This window comes from Anser cygnoides, unplaced genomic scaffold (assembly GCF_040182565.1).
Source record: "Anser cygnoides isolate HZ-2024a breed goose unplaced genomic scaffold, Taihu_goose_T2T_genome scaffold_43_1, whole genome shotgun sequence".
Lineage (NCBI taxonomy): Eukaryota > Metazoa > Chordata > Aves > Anseriformes > Anatidae > Anser > Anser cygnoides.
In genome coordinates, this window is record NW_027103067.1 from 1,253,475 (window position 1) to 1,269,145 (window position 15,671).

At 69.7% G+C, this 15,671-nt stretch overlaps 2 protein-coding genes across 2 annotated transcripts in view; both read right to left on the reverse strand.

Annotated features, from left to right (window-relative positions):
• Positions 1 to 2,154: 2,154 nt before the first annotated feature.
• Positions 2,155 to 13,210, reverse strand: LOC136789274 (menin-like). The gene is given in 14 exon segments (XM_066989311.1): positions 2,155 to 2,213; positions 2,216 to 2,473; positions 2,831 to 2,927; positions 2,930 to 3,001; positions 4,803 to 4,963; positions 5,921 to 6,060; positions 6,899 to 7,035; positions 7,122 to 7,209; positions 7,326 to 7,366; positions 8,130 to 8,258; positions 9,466 to 9,674; positions 10,894 to 11,040; positions 11,043 to 11,341; positions 12,843 to 13,210. Coding segments are annotated over 14 exon segments (2,145 nt in total). The 5' UTR covers positions 13,151 to 13,210.
• Positions 13,211 to 14,211: 1,001 nt separating this feature from the next.
• Positions 14,212 to 15,671, reverse strand: part of LOC136789224 (latent-transforming growth factor beta-binding protein 3-like) — a 28,624-nt gene continuing 27,164 nt past the window's right edge. The window contains 2 exon segments of the mRNA XM_066989202.1: positions 14,212 to 14,380; positions 15,312 to 15,445. Of these exon segments, the coding sequence (XP_066845303.1) occupies positions 14,212 to 14,380; positions 15,312 to 15,445 (303 nt within the window).

Here is a 15,671-nt window from a genome sequence, read left to right on the forward strand (position 1 = left end):
GGGGTCCGCGTGGGGACACCCCGGAAGGGCGCGCGTGGGGTGGGGGAGGGGGGCTGGGTTTTGGGGGGATTTGGGTTTTTTTGGGGGGGGGGTGGGGACGCAGAGGGGGGCGGCCACCCATGGGGGGGAGACACGCGTGGGGACACCCCCGTGGGGGGGTACGCGTGGGTTCTTTTGGGGGGGGGCGCCGGTTTTTGGGGGGGGGGTTGGGGGGATTTTGGGTTTCTTTTTTTGGGGGGGGGGGGGGACACGGGGGGCCCGGGGGGGGACACGCGTGGGGACACCCCCGTGGGGGGTGTCACACGTAGGTTTTTGCCCGGGGGGGGGGGGGGGGGGCTGCAAGGGCACGTAAATGGGGGGGGGAACGGACTCGTGGGGGGGGGGGCGCAGACACCCACACGGGGACACAGATTTTGGGGGGAAACGTGTTCTTTTTGGGGGGGGGGGCGCGTTTTGGGGGCACGCGCCCATGAAGGACCCCCACAGGGGCGTGCACATTGTTGGGGGGGGGTACACGCGTGGGGGGGCGCCCCCGGGGGGGTTTACACAATGTTTTTGGGGGGGGGGTTACACGTTCTCGGCGGATTTACACAACTTTTGGGGGGGGTACACACATTTTGGTGGGGACACACACACGTGGGCACACTTTTTTTTTTTGGGGGGGGGCACCCCCACGAATTTCCCCCCGCGCGCATCTGAAAAGCCTGCACGGCAGGCACGAGGCACCCTGAGGACCCCTGGAACCCCCCCACAACCACCCCGTGTCCCCCCATAGCCCCCCTGGAACCCCTGACCCCAAATAACCCCCCAATGACCCCCCATTAACCCTCCTGTGACCCCCCAGTAACCCCCCTATCACCCCCCTGACCCCTATGATCCCCAATAACCCCCCTACAACCCCCCCAAAGCCACCCAATAACCCCCTAAGGCCCCCCAGAGCCTCCCTAAGACCCTCAATAACCCCCCCATGACCCCAATAACCCCCAATACCCCCCATAATCCCCCTATGACCCCAATAACCCCTCAGTAACCCCCTACGACCTCCAAAACCCCCATAACCTCCCCGATAACCCCAAGACCCCCAATAACTCCCCCATAACCCCCCTACGCCCCCATGACCCCTACCTACACCCCTAATAACCCCCCTACAATCCCAATAACGCCCCCGACCCCTAATAACTCTCCTAAAACCCCCTTATAACCCCCCCAACCCCTCTACGACCCCCCATAACCCCCTCAAGACCCCTCCACACCCCCCTACCACCCCCCGACCCCCTAACACCCCCTTATAACCCCCCTACGCCCCCATAACCCCCCCAAGACCCCTCCACACCCCCCTACAACCCCCCGACCCCTAATAACCCCCTTATAACCCCCCTACGCCCCCCCATAACCCCCCCAAGACCCCTCCACACCCCCCTACCACCCCCCCGACCCCCTTATAACCCCCAATAACCCCCCTACGCCCCCCATAACCCCCCTAAGACCCCTCCACACCCCCTACCACCCCCCCAACCCCTCTATGACCCCCATAACCGCCCTATGACCCCCTTATAACCCCCAATAACCCCCCTACGACCTCCCATAACCCCTAAGACCCCTCCACACCCCCCTACCACCCCCCCGACCCCTAATACCCCCCAAGACCTCCTTATAACCCCCCCAACCCCTCTACGACCCCCATAACCCCCCTAAAACCCCCTCATAACCCCCTCTGACCCCCCATAACCCCCCTGCGCCCCCCATAACCCCCCAAGACCCCTCCGCACCCCCCTACCACCCCCCGACCCCCAATAACCCCCCCAAGACCCCCTCATAACCCCCTCTGACCCCCCCATAACCCCCCTGCGTCCCCCATAACCCCCCCAAGACCCCTCCACACCCCCCCCACCCCCCGACCCCAATACCCCCCCCAAGACCTCCTTATAACCCCCAATAACCCCCCTACGCCCCCCATAACCCCCTACGCCCCCATAACCCCCCCAAGACCCCTCCACACCCCCCTACAACCCCCCCGACCCCCAATAACCCCCTTAAAACCCCCTCATAACCCCCTCTGACCCCCCATAACCCCCCACGCCCCCCCCCATAACCCCCCCAAGATCCCTCCACGCCCCCCCGCCCCCCCCACGCCCCCCCCCCCCCCCCCGGCTCTCAGAGCGCCTTGCGGGGCCGCTTGAGGAAGGCGAGGGCGTAGTCGCTGGGGGCGGCGCGGGGGGGCGGCGCGGCTGCACCTGGGACTGGGCCGTGAGCTGCAGCTTGATGGCGCTCGAGTTGACGCGGGGGGCGCGCAGCAGCTCCTGCATCCCCCGCATCTTCTCGCTGCGGAACGACAGCCACGGCCCCCCCCCGGCCCCCGGCCCCCCCCCTGCGGCCCCTGCGCCGCCCCTTTAACTCCAGGCCCCGCCCCCTGCGCCCCTAGCCCCGCCCCTTTGCCTCCCGGCCCCGCCCCTTTGCCCGCTAGCCCCGCCCCCTGCGCCCCTTGCCCCGCCCCTTGAGCTCCTTGCCCCCGCCCCTTTGCCCGCTAGCCCCGCCCCCGCCGCTCCCGGCCCCGCCCCCTGCGCCCCTTGCCCCGCCCCTTTACCCCCTGGCCCCGCCCCCTGCGCCCCTGGCCCCGCCCCCTGCGCTACCCCTGGAGCCACTTGCCCCGCCCCCTGAGCCCCTAGCCCCGCCCCCCTGAGCCCCTAGCCCCGCCCCTGAGCCCCTAGCCCCGCCCCTCCTCCCGCCGCAGCCAATCCCCCTCCGCCTGCCCCCGCAGCCCCGCCCCCTTCCGGCTCCGCCCCTCTGGCCGCAGGGGGCGTGGCCGCGCCGCCGGGGGCGGGGCGCCGGCGCTCGGGGGCGCGCTTGGGGGGCGGGGCCGGCTCCTCGGGGCGGGACTCGCGGCGCGGGCCCCGGCGCCGCCCCTCGCGGGGCTCCTCCCCCCCGCCGCCGGCCCCGCCCCTTCCTCCGCCTCCTCCGCGGGCGGGGGGGAGCGGGGGGCCAGGCGGACCTGCTGCCGGACCTGGGGGGGGGCAGGGGTCATGGGGGGGGGGGTCACGGGGGTCACGGGGGGGTCACGGGGGGGGTCACGGGGGGGTCACGGGGTCACAGGGGGGTCAAGGGGGGTCACGGCACATGGGGGTCACGGGGGTCACGGCACATGGGGGGGGCCGGGGGGTCATGGGCACATGGGGGGGGGTCAAGGGGGGTCACCCCCCCCCCCCCAAGCCCTACTTGGGACACCCCAACCCCCCCCAAATCCCCCCTCAAAGCCCCCCTAAATCCCCCCCCAACCCCCCCGAGACCCCCCCCCCAAACCCCCCGGGACCCCCCCCCCAGCCCCCCCCCCCCCCGCCCCCCCCAGCCCCCCCATGTCCCCCAGCTCCCCCTCCATCCCCCTAACCCCCCCGAACCCCATTTCAGAGCCCCCAGCCCCCCAACCCCCCCCCCCCTAAATGCCCCCAAGTCCCCCCCCCAACCCCCCCAGGCCCCCTCTCAGCCCCCTCCCCTGACCCCCCCCCGTGCCCCCCAACCCCCCCCCCCCCAGACCCCATCCCATTGCCCCCAGCCCCACTTCGGACATCCCAACCCCCCCCCCAAATCTCCCCCAAATCCTCCCCCAAACCCCCTGGGACACCCCCAGCCCCCTCCCCCGCCCCCCCCCACCCAGCCGCTCCCCCAAACCCCATCCCAGAACCCCCAACCCTACTTTCAGACCCCCCAACCCCCCCCTAAATCCCTCTAAGTCCCCCCCAAATCCCCCCAAACCCCCAGGACCCCCACCAGCCCCTCCGCCGCCCCCCCCAGCCACCCCAAGTCCCCCCCCAGCCCCCCCAACCCCCCCCAAACCCCATCCCAGAGCCCCCAGCCCCACTTTCAGACCCCCAACCCCCCCTAAATCCCCCAAACTCCCCCCAAACCCCCCAGGACCCCCGCCAGCCCCCCAAACCCCCCAAATCCCCCCCAACCCCCGCCAAACCCCATCCCAGAGCCCCCAGCCCCACTTTCAGACCCCCAACCCCCCCAAATCCCCCAAACTCCCCCCAAGTCCCCCCAAACCCCCCAGGACCCCCCAAACCCCCCAAACTCCCCCCAAACCCCTCCTAAGTCCCCCCAAACCCCCCAGGACCCCCCCAAACTCCCTCCCAAACCCCCCAGGACCCCCCCCAACCCCCCATATCCCCCCCCCAAACCCCCCAGGACCCCCCCCAAACCCCCCATATCCCCCCCAAACCCCCCAAACTCCCCCCCAGGACCCCCAGGACCCCACCCCCAAACCCCCCAGGACCCCCCAGCCCCCCCAAACCCCATCCCGGTGCCCCCAGCCCCACTTCAGCCCCCCCCCCCCCCCCCTAAACCCCCCATATCCCCCCCAAACCCCCCAAACTCCCCCCCAAACTCCCCCCCAAACCCCCAGGACCCCCCAACCGCCCCCCAACCCCCCAGCCCCCCCCAACCCCCCAGGACCCCCCAACCCCCCAAACCCCCCAAATTCCCCCCGAAACCCCCCAAATTCCCCCGAAACCCCCCATATCCCCCCCAAACCCCCAAACTCTCCCCCCAAACCCCCCTAAGTCCCCCCCAACCCCCAGGCCCCCCCAACCCCCCCAGGACCCCCCCAACCCCCAAACTCCGCCCGAAACCCCCAGGACCCCCCAAACCCCCAAACTCCCCCCCCCCCACCCCCCCCCCCAAGTCCCCCCAAACCCCCAGGACCCCCCTAAGTCCTCCCCAAACCCCCTCTAAGTCCTCCCCAAACCCCCCTAAGTCCCCCCCAGCCCCCCAGGACCCCCCCAACCCCCCCAGGGCCCCCCCCCCCCCACCTGCCCGTCGAAGCGCCCGAGGGACTGGACGAGGAAGGTGGCCCAGCCGACGTGCAGCACGGGCGTGGGGCTGCCCTCCTCCCACTTGCAGATCCCGTCGTAGAAGCGCAGGAGGTGGGCGAAGCACTCGGGGTCCTGCAGCGCCGAGCCCCCCCCGGGCAGGGGGGCGTCTGGGGGGGGGCGGGGGGGTCACGGAGGGGCTCCGGAGCACCCCCGAGACCCTAAATCCTTCCCCCCCCTTAAACCAGGCTCCTGCTGGGGAAACCCCCAACGGGGGACCCCAAAATAGGGGATTGCCAATGGGGGGCACCCTAAATGACCCCCCCTTATAAGCCCCACGTGCCCCCCCCCAAATAGGGGGTGCCCCCGAATCTGAAGCGCCCCCCAAATAGGGGGTGCCCCCCAAATGTGGTACCCCAAAAACGTGCCCCCCACCCCCAAATGAAGCCCCCTACCCCCCGATATGTGCCCCTCCACCCCAAATATGTGCCCCCCACCCCAAAAATGTGCCCCCCACCCCCCGATATGTGCCCCCCAACCCAATATAGCCCCCCCACCCCAAAAATGTGCCCCCCACCCCCAATCCCCCCCCAATCCCCCATCCAGGGGGGGCCGCCCCAACCAGGCCTCTCCCCCCCCCCTCCCCAGCCCCAGCCCCACACCCTTGGGGGGGGGCCACCCTAAATGACCCCCCCCCCCTTATAAGCCCCACGTGCTCCCCCCCCCAAATAGGGGGTGCCCCCGAATCTGAAGCGCCCCCCAAATAGGGGGTGCCCCCCAAATGTGGCACCCCAAAAACGTGCCCCCACCCCCAAACAAGCCCCCCACCCCCCCATATGTGCCCCCCCACCCCGATATGTGCCCCCCAACCCCAAATATAGCCCCCCCACCCCAATATGTGCCCCCCCACCCGAAATATGTGCCCCCCACCCCAAAAATGTGCCCCCCCACCCCCAATCCCCCCCCAATCCCCCATCCAGGGGGCCGCCCCCAACCAGGCCTCTCCCCCCCCCAACAGCCCCATCCCCACACCCTTGGGGGGGGGCAATTTAGGAAATATTGGTGGGGGGAGATCCTGGGTGCTATCGGGGGGGGGGGGGGGCACCCCCAAGCTGCCCCCCCCCCCCACCTCGGCCCCGTCGGCGTCCCCGGGGGCTCGGCCGCGTTGGCCGCCTCCTTGAGCAGGTTGGGGATGACGTCGTTGGCCACGTCGAAGAACTCCTTGTAGATCTCCTCGTCCTCCCGGCAGTAATTATAGCTGGGGGGGGGGCAGGTAATTAATTAGGGGGGCTACGGACCGAGGGGAGGGGGGCTACGAACCACGGGGGGGGCTACGAACCCCCAAATGGGGATGGGGGCGACCAAAACCCAACTGCGGCGCGTTGACCCATGGAAAGCCGAAGACCTACGGGGACCCTATAAAAAATGTCCCCCCCACGCCCGGGAGCCCCCCAGGACCCTACAAACTGGTGGGGGCACCCCACAATCCGGGGGGGGCCACCCCCACAACCAGGGGGTCCCACATGAGCCCCCAAATGGGGATGGGGGCGACCAAAACCCAACGGCGGTGCGTTGACCCATGGAAAGACGAAGACCTACGGGGACCCTATAAAAAATGCCCCCCCCCCCAGCCCCCGGGAGCCCCCCAAGACCCTACAAACTTGGGGGGGGGGCACCCACAACCGGGGGAGCCACCCCACAACTGGGGGGGCACCCCACAACTGGGGGTCCCACATGAACCCCCCAAATGGGGATGGGGGCAACCAAAACCCAATGGCGGCGCGTTGACCCATGGAAAGACGAAGACCTACGGGGACCCTATAAAAATGCCCCCCCCCCAGCCCCCGGGAGCCCCCCAAGACCCTACAAACTGGGGGGGGCACCCCACAACTGGGGGGGGCACCCCACAACTGGGGGGTCCCACATCAACCCCCCCAAATGGGGATGGGGGCGACCAAAACCCAACCGCGGCGCGTTGACCCCACGGAAACCCAAAGTCCTACGGGGACCCCATAAAAACGGGGCCCCTCCCGCCCCCGGGACCCCCCGGGACCCCCCAAAGACCCCCCCCGGGACCCCCCCGGACCCCCCCTCACTCCTGGATGACGGTGGCGGTGTCGGCCCAGGCCTCGAGCGCCTCCTTGACGTTCTTGTTGCGGCAGTGGTAGCCGGCCAGGTACATGTAGGGGTAGATGTGCTCGTTGTTGTAGTAGGTCCGTGCCGACAGGATGCCCTACGGGGCCGGGGGGGGGTCGAGGGGGGGGGCATCGCCCCAAATTGCCCCCCCCCCCTCAAAGACCCCCCCCGGCCCCGTTTTACCTTGTGGTAGAGGGTGAGGGGGTCGGGGCGGCCCGGCGTGGGCTCCAGCTCCTCCAGGTCGGCCAAGTTGCCCAGGGCCATGGGGTAGCTGCGCGGGGAGGGGCGGCCTCAGCCCCACGGCGCCGTGGGGCCGGCCCCATAGCTGGGGGGGGGGGTGGGATTTTCCTCCTCCCCCCCCCCCCCCGTGTGCCCCCCGCCACTCACCGCTCCAGGTGCCCCATGTCGTAGAGCAGCCACAGCAGGCGCTGCGGGGGGAGACGGAGATGGGGGCGCCCCACGGCCGGCCCCACGGGATGCCAGCCCCACGGCGTGCCCCATAGGGGTGCCACCCCACAGGGGTGCCAGACCCACAGCATGCCCCCTGGGGTGCCAGCCCCACGGCGTGCCCCATAGCACGCCCCATAGCACATCCCATGGTGTGCCAGCCCCATGGCACACCCCATAGCACGCCCCACAGCACACCAGCCCCACGGTGTGCCCCACAGCATGCCCCATGGCATGAACCCCACAGTGTGCCAGCCCCATAGCATGCCCCACAGTGCCCCATGGCACACCCCACAGCACGCCACTAGAGTGTGCCCCATAGCGTGCCCCATAGTGTGCCCCACAGTGTGCCAGTCCCACAGTGTGCCCCATAGCATACCCCAGCACGCCAGCCCCATAGCGTGCCCCACGGTATGCCCCATAGCGTGCCCCATGGGGTGCCAGCCCCACGGCACGCCCCACAGCGTGCCAGCCCCACACCAGCCCCATGGTGTGCCCCACAGCGTGCCAGCCCCACGGCATGCCCCACGGCACGCCCCATGGCACACCAGCCCCACAGAGTGCCCCACAGCATGCCCCATTGCACGCCAGCCCCACGGCATGCCCCACGGCGTGCCCCACAGCGTGCCCGCCCCACGGCGTGCCCCATGGCACACCAGCCCCACGGCGTGCCCCATAGCATGCCCCACGGCGCACCAGCCCCACGGCAGCCCCACGGCGTGCCAGCCCCACGGCGCGCCCCACCTGCTGGAGCTGCAGCAGCTCGAGGCTGTCGGTGTGCAGGTCGATGGAGGGGTTGATGGCGCACACCATGAAGGCCACCTCCATGTGGCGCGTGCAGCGCAGGTACGAGCCCTTCAGGTACAGCCAGCTCTGGGGGCAACGGGGACAGCGGGGACGTCAGCGGGGGACGGGGACAGCAGCGGGGACATCAGGGACATCAGTGGGGGACAGCAGGGACACCAATGGGGACATCAGGGACAGCAATGGGGACATCAACAGGGGACGGGGACATCGGGGGGGACGGGGACATCAGGGGGGTACGGGGGGACAGCAACGGGGCCATTGCTGGGGGACAACGTGGACATCAACGGGGGACAGCAGGGACAGCAGTGGGGACACGAACAGGGACATTGGGGACATGAACAGGGGGCAGCGGGGACACCGAGGGGGACACCAATGGGGACGTCACTGGGGTACAGTGGGGACATGGTTAGGGGACAGTGGGGACACCAATGGGGACGTTAATGGGGACATTAGTGGGGTACAAGGGGGACATCTTTGGGGGACAGTGGGGACACCAACGGGGACATCGATGGGGACATTCTTGGGGGTACAATGGGGACACCAATGGGGACGTCATTGGGGTACACTGGGGACATTGCTGGGGAACAGTGGGGACACCAACGGGGACATTAATGGGGACATTTTTGGGGTACCAGGGGGACATCTTTGGGGACAGTGGGGACACCAATGGGGACATTAATGGGGTACAATGGGGACACCAATGGGGACATCATTGGGGTACACTGGGGACATAGATAGGGGACAGTGGGGACACCAATGGGGACGTTAATGGGGACATTTTTGGGGGTACCAGGGGGACATCTTTGGGGACAGGTGGGGACACCAATGGGGACACCAATGGGGACATTAATGGGGTACAATGGGGACATTGTGGGGACATTATTGGGGTACAAGGGGGTCATCTTTGGGGGACAGCAGGGACACCAATGGGGACATTAATGGGGACATTTTTGGGGTACAATGGGGACATCTTTGGGGACAGCAGGGACACCAACGGGGACATTAATGGGGTACAGTGGGGCCACCAATGGGGACATCATTGGGGTACACTGGGGACATTGTTAGGGGACACCAATGGGGACATTAATGGGGACGTTTTGGGGTACAATGGGGACATTTTGGGGGGACAGCGGGGACACCAACGGGGACGTCACCGGGGTACAGCAAGAGAAGCACCAAAGACGCCACCGGGGACGCCGAGGGGGGACGTGAAGGGGGACGGGGCCCCCCCCGCTCCCCCAGGACCCCCGGGTGCCCCCCCCGCCCCCCTCACCCTCTCGGCCACGCCGGCGTGCACGGTCTGTCCCCGGCGGTCCTCGTTGCCCTTGCCGTGCCAGGTGACCTCGGCCGTCTGCTCGCCCCCGCGCCCGAAGACGACCCAGGCGTGGTCCTCGGACAGGGCGAGGTGCACGTCCCGCAGCCCCAGCGCCTGGCACGCCCCCACCACCGCAAACGCCACCCCCGAGCTGTCCAGCTTCGTGCCTGGGGGTGGGGGGGGAATGGGATTGGGGGTGGGCGCGGAACTACGCCGCGTCTGGGTGGTGTGGGGGGGCTGCGAAGGGGCCCCAGGGGCAATGGGAGAGCCCCAAAGGGGCTCCGAGGGACATGGGAGGGCCCCAAAGGGACCCCAAGAACCATGGAAGAGCCCCAAAGGGACCCCGAGGAGCAGGGGGAGGACCCCAAAGTCCCTCCAGATGCAGTGGGGCAGCCCCAAAGAGACCCCAAGGATCACGGGAGAGCCCCAAGGTCAACAGGAGAGCCCCAAGGTCAACAGGAGAGCCCCCAGGGAGCCCAAGGACCATGGACCAGCCCCCAAAGGGACCCCAGTGACCATGGGGCATCCTTCAAAGGGACCCCGAGGACCACAGGGCACCCCAAAGCCCCCCCAGGTCCCACGGGAGAGCCCCAAGGGGTCCCCAAGGACCACAAGAGAACCCCAAAGGGACCTTAAGGTCCGCAGGAGAGCTTCAAAGGGACCCCAAGGGCCATGGGAGAGCCCCGAAGTCCCTCCAAATGCAATGGGGCAGCCCCAAAGGGACCCCAAGGAGCAGGGGGTAGACCTCAAAGGGACCCCAAGACCCCTGGGGCACCCCAGAGTCTCCCTAAGTCCCACAGGGCAGCCCCAAAGGGAACCCTAAGGAGCAGGGGGAGGTCCCAAAGGGGACCCCAAGGAGCAGGGAGGCACCCCAAAGTCCCTCCAGATGCAATGGGGCTGCCCCAAAGGGACCCCAAGGACCACAGAAGGGCCCCAAAGGGACCCCAAGGACCATGGGAGAGCCCCAAAGGGACCCCAGGAGCCACAGGAGAGCCCCAAAGGGACCCCTAAGGACCATGGAAGAGCCCCAAGGACCACAGGAGAGCCCCGAGGGGACCCCAAGGACCACGGGAGAGCCCCAAGGGGACCCCAAGGACAACGGGGCAGCCCCCAAAGCCCCCCCACGTCCCACGGGAAAGCCCCAAAGGGACCCCGAGGCCCATGGAAGAGCCCCAAGGTCAACAGGAGAGCCCCCAGGGGAGCCCCAAAGGGACCCCGAGGCCCATGGAAGAGCCCCAAAGGGACCCCGAGGGCCACGGGAGAGCCCCAAGGTCAACAGGAGAGCCCCCAGGGGATCCCCAAAGGGACCTCGAGGCCCATGGGATCGCCCCCAGGGGATCCCGAAGGGACCCCGAGGCCCACGGGGCAGCCCGCACCCCGTCTCACCGGTGATGAAGCTGAAGAGCGACTGGATGTGCGCGCGGTCCTTGAAGTAGGAGCGGCTGAGGCTGTTCCAGATGACGTCGGCCACCTTGCGGACCAGCTCGCGGGACGAGAAGCCGTCGGGGCGCGGGTAGAGCGAGAGGTCCACGGCCCCCGGATCTGCGCCGTGAAGCGGGCGTAGAGGGCGGCCACGATGGACAGCTCGGCCACCGGGAAGTAGGCCAGGGTGTGGGGCTCGGGGCCCGGCCGGGCCTCGAAGCTGAGCCCCGGGACGTTGGTGGGCAGCACGCGGTTGACGGCGAGGAAATGCTCCACGAAGCCCAGCACCAGCGAGAGCAGCACCAGGTCCGGCTCGGGCTGCCGCAGCTCGGCCTCGAAGAGCCGCACCACGGCGCCCACCGAGCGCAGCGGGAACAGCGCCTTCTGCCAGGGCTTCAGCCCCATGGCGGCCCTAAAAGATAAGGGGGGGGGTTAGGAAGGGATTTGGGGGGGGAGGGGGATTTGGGGGGATATTGGGGCATTTTGGGGGGATTTGGGGGCATTGCAGGGGGTTTTGGGGCACCACAGCGCCCACCGAGCGCAGCGGGAAGAGCGCCTTCTGCCAGGGCTTCAGCCCCATGGCGGCCCTGCAACGAGACGAGGGGGTTAGGGGGGCAATTTGGGGGGGGGTTAGAGGGGGATTTGGGGGGATATTGGGGCATTTTGGGGGGATTTGGGGGCATTGCAGGGGGTTTTGGGGCACCACGGCGCCCACCGAGCGCAGCGGGAAGAGCGCCTTCTGCCAGGGCTTCAGCCCCATGGAGGCCCTGCAACGAGACGAGGGGGTTAGGGGGCGATTTGGGGGGGTTAGGGGGGATTTGGGGGGAGTTTAGGGGGGTTACAGGGGATTTGGGGGGTTTATAGGGAATTTAGGGGGTTTTGGGGCACCACGGTGCCCACCGAGCGCAGCGGGAGCAGCGCCTTCTGCCAGGGCTTCAGCCCCATGGCGGCCCTAAAAGATAAGGGGGGGGTAGGAGGAGGATTTGGGGGGGTTATAGGGGGAATTGGGGGGTTTATAGGGGATTTAGGGGGTTTTGGGGCACCACGGTGCCCACCGAGCGCAGCGGGAAGAGCGCCTTCTGCCAGGGCTTCAGCCCCATGGCAGCCCTGCAACGAGACGAGGGGGTTGGGGGGATTTGGGGGGTTAGAGGGGGATTTGGGGGAGTTTAGGGGGTTACAGGGGATTTGGGGGGGTTTATAGGGGATTTAGGGGGTTTTGGGGCACCACGGCGCCCACCGAGCGCAGCGGGAGCAGCGCCTTCTGCCAGGGCTTCAGCCCCACGGCGGCCCTAAAAGATAAGGGGGATTTGGGGGGGTTAAAGGGGGATTTGGGGAGAATTGGGGGATTTGGGATGATTGAGGGGGGTTTGGGGGCGATGGGGGGGACTTGGGGGCAGATTTGGGCTGATTGGGGGGTTAGAGGGGGGGTTGGGGTGATGGCGGAGGGATTTGGGGTGACTAAGGGGGGTCAGACAGGGACTGGGGTGAATTTGGGGCTTTCTGGGGTGGTTTGGGGGCAGATCGGGGCTTTTGGGGGGGGGATTTGGGGGGCAGCGCGCTTTGGGGCTGTTTGAGGGAAAATTGGGGCCTTGGGGGGTATTTGGGGGCAAAGGGGGGGATTGGGGCCATTTTGGGGGGCTTGAGAGCGATTTTGGGGCAGTTTGGGACGATTTTGGGGCAGTTTGGGACGATTTTGGGGCAGTTTGGGGCGATTTCGGGGCATTTGGGGGCGATTTCTGGCATTTTGATGGCTCCAGAGCGGGAAAATGGCGGCCAGGGCCCCCCCCGGGGCTTTGCGGGGCCCCCACAGGGCCAGGACCCGGCCCCGGCCCCCCCGTCCGGTCCCCTGCCCCCCCCCCCCGGAGCCTCCCCCGGTCCCTCCCCGCACCCCCCGCCCCGCCGCCCCCCCTCACCGTGGCCGCCACCGGCGGCAGCGCGCGGAGCACGTCGGGGAGGGGGCAGGGCCCGCGCGGGGCCCGCTGGGAGGTGTAGTTCTGCGCGCGGGGCGTGCTGGGAGTTGTAGGCGCGGCGCGGGAAACGGGCACGCAAGGCACGACGGGAGTTGTAGGCGCGGCGCCGTGAAGCTGTAGCGGCGCGCGGGGTGTGCTGGGAGTTGTAGGCGCGGCGCGGGAAATGGGCGCGCGAGGCATGACGGGAGTTGTAGGCGCGGCGCGGGGCACGATGGGAAGTGTAGGCCGGGAGTGCGCTCGGCGGCCGCCATTTTGTCTCCGTGGAGGCCCCGATCTCACCCGAAATCGCCCCGAACTCGCCGGAAATCGCCCCAAATTGCCCCCAAATCGGCCCAACCCCCGGGATCGCCCCCAATACCCCACATTTCCCCCTGAATTCCCCCTAAGCCCCAATTTCGCCGCAAATCGCCCCAAACCGTCCCCGAGCCCCCAAATGCCGCTGCAGCACCCCAAGGCTCCCCCTCCCCCCATTTCCCCCTCTCCCAAGCCCCCCACGGAGCCCCAGGCCCCGCCCCAATCCACAGGCCCCGCCCGCAGGCCGCTCCCCCCAGCCCCATCTGTCTGAGACCCAGGCCCCGCCCCCTTTCAGGCCCCTCCCCCTCGGGCCCCGCCCCTTCCGGCCCCACCCCTTTGTGCATCGTCCCTTGAGGCCCCGCCCTCCCCAGACCCCGCCCTCCTCAGGCCCCGCCCCTCTGACCCCGCCCCCTTCATCACGCCCCGCCCCCTTCCCTCCCAGGCCCCGCCCCCTCAGGCCCCGCCCCTCTGACCCCGCCCCCTTCCATCACACCCTGCCCCCTTCCCTCCAAGCCCCGCCCCTTCCCTCCCAGGCCCCGCCCCCTTTCACCACGCCCCGCCCCCTTCCCTCACAGGCCCCGCCCCCTTCCTCCCAGTCCCCGCCCCCTTCCATCCCAGGCCCCGCCCCCTTCCATCACGCCCCGCCCCCTTCCCTCCAAGCCCCGCCCCTTCCCTCACAGGCCCCGCCCCCTCATGCACCGCCCATCTGACCCCGCCCCCTTCCCTCCCAGGCCCCGCCCCCTCATGCCCCGCCCCCTCTGACCCCGCCCCCTTCCATCACGCCCCGCCCCCTTCCATCCCAGGCCCCGCCCCTTCCCTCTCAGGCCCCCGCCCCCTTCCCTCTCAGGCCCCGCCCACTTCCCTCTCATGCTCCGCCCCCTCCGACCCCGCCCCTTCCATCACGCCCCGCCCCCTTCCCTCCCAGGCCCCGCCCCCTTCCATCACGCCCCGCCCCCTCCCCTCCCAGGCCCCGCCCCTCGAGGCCCCGCCCCTTCAGGCTCCGCCTCCTTTATTGCTCTCAGCGCCGCCGCTGGGGGGGGGCAGCGGCCGCCGCGGGCCCGCGCGCGAGGCCCCGTCCCCCCCCGCGCCCCCCGCCCCCCCCGGCAGCAGCGCGGGCCCGGGCAGCGCTCGGGGGGCGGCACGGGGGGGCCCCCCCCGCCGCGGGGGGTCCCGGCACTCGGCGGGGTCTGGGGGGAAAGGGGGGGGTGTTAAGGGGGGGGGGGGCTATGGGACCCCGGCGCGGGGGGTCACATCCCCCCCCCCCCCCCAGGAAATGACCCCCCCCGTGGGAGCCCAGTATTGGGGGGGGGGTCCCCATGCCCCCCCCGTGGGGAAATTGAGCCCCCCCCCGTGGGAGCCAAGTATTGGGGGGGGGGGGTCTCCGTGCCCCCCCCCCGTGGAAATTGAGCCCCCCCCCCCCATGGGAGTCCAGTATGGGGGGGGGGGGGTCTCCGTGCCCCCCCCCCCCGTGGAAATTGAGCCCCCCCCCATGGGAGTCCAGTATGGGGGGGGGTCCCCATGCCCCCCCCCCGTGGAAATTGAGCCCCCCCCCCTATGGGAGTCCAGTATGGGGGGGGGGTCCCCGTGCCCCCCCCCCGTGGGACCCCAATATGGGAGGGGGTCCCTGTGCCCCCCCAATGGGACCCGAGGCCCCCACCGCCCATGGGCCCCCGTGGGAATTGAGCCCCCCCATAGGACCCCAGCATTGGGGGGGGGGTCCCCTATGAGCCCCCCCCCCCCCCCCAGGACCCCAGCGTGCCCCCCGTGCCCCCCCCCAATGGGAGCTGAGCCCCCCAGTGGGACCCCAGTATGGGGGGGGGGGGTCCCGTTTTGGGGTATTTTTGGGGGGGGGGGTCCCCTTTTGGGGGGGGGGGTCCCGATTTCGGGTCTTTTCGGGGGGGGGTCCCGTTTTGGGGTATTTTTGGGGGGGTCCCTTTTTGGGGGGTCCCATTTCGGGGTCTTTTCGGGGGGGTCCCGTTTTGGGGTATTTTTGGGGGGGTCCCTTTTTGGGGGGGTCCCATTTCGGGGTCTTTTCGGGGGGGGGTCCTATTTTGGGGTATTTTCGGGGGGGGTCCCGCGTTGGGGTATTTTTGGGGGGGGGGGTCCCATGGGACTCACCGAGGCAGCGGGTGCGGGTGGCGTCGGGCTGGGAGCCGGGGGGCACTCGCAGCCGCGCCCCCGGGAAGGAGCGGAGGCAGCGCCCCCCCCGGGGCAGAGGCACTCGGCCGAGTCCTCCTCCGAGCTGTCCTCGCCTGGGGGGGGGGGGGGGCACGGAGGTGGGGGGGGGGCACGGGGGGGTCGGGGGGAAATGGGGGGGGGGGGTGGGAGGGGGCTGGGGGGAACGGGGGGGCTGGGGGGAAGGGGGGGCTGGGGGGGAACGGGGGGTCTGGGGGGTATACGGGGGTCTGGGGGGATGGGGGTGACTGGGGGTAGGGGGGCTGGGGGGGCCAAGGAGGGTCTGGGGGGGGGGCTGGGGGG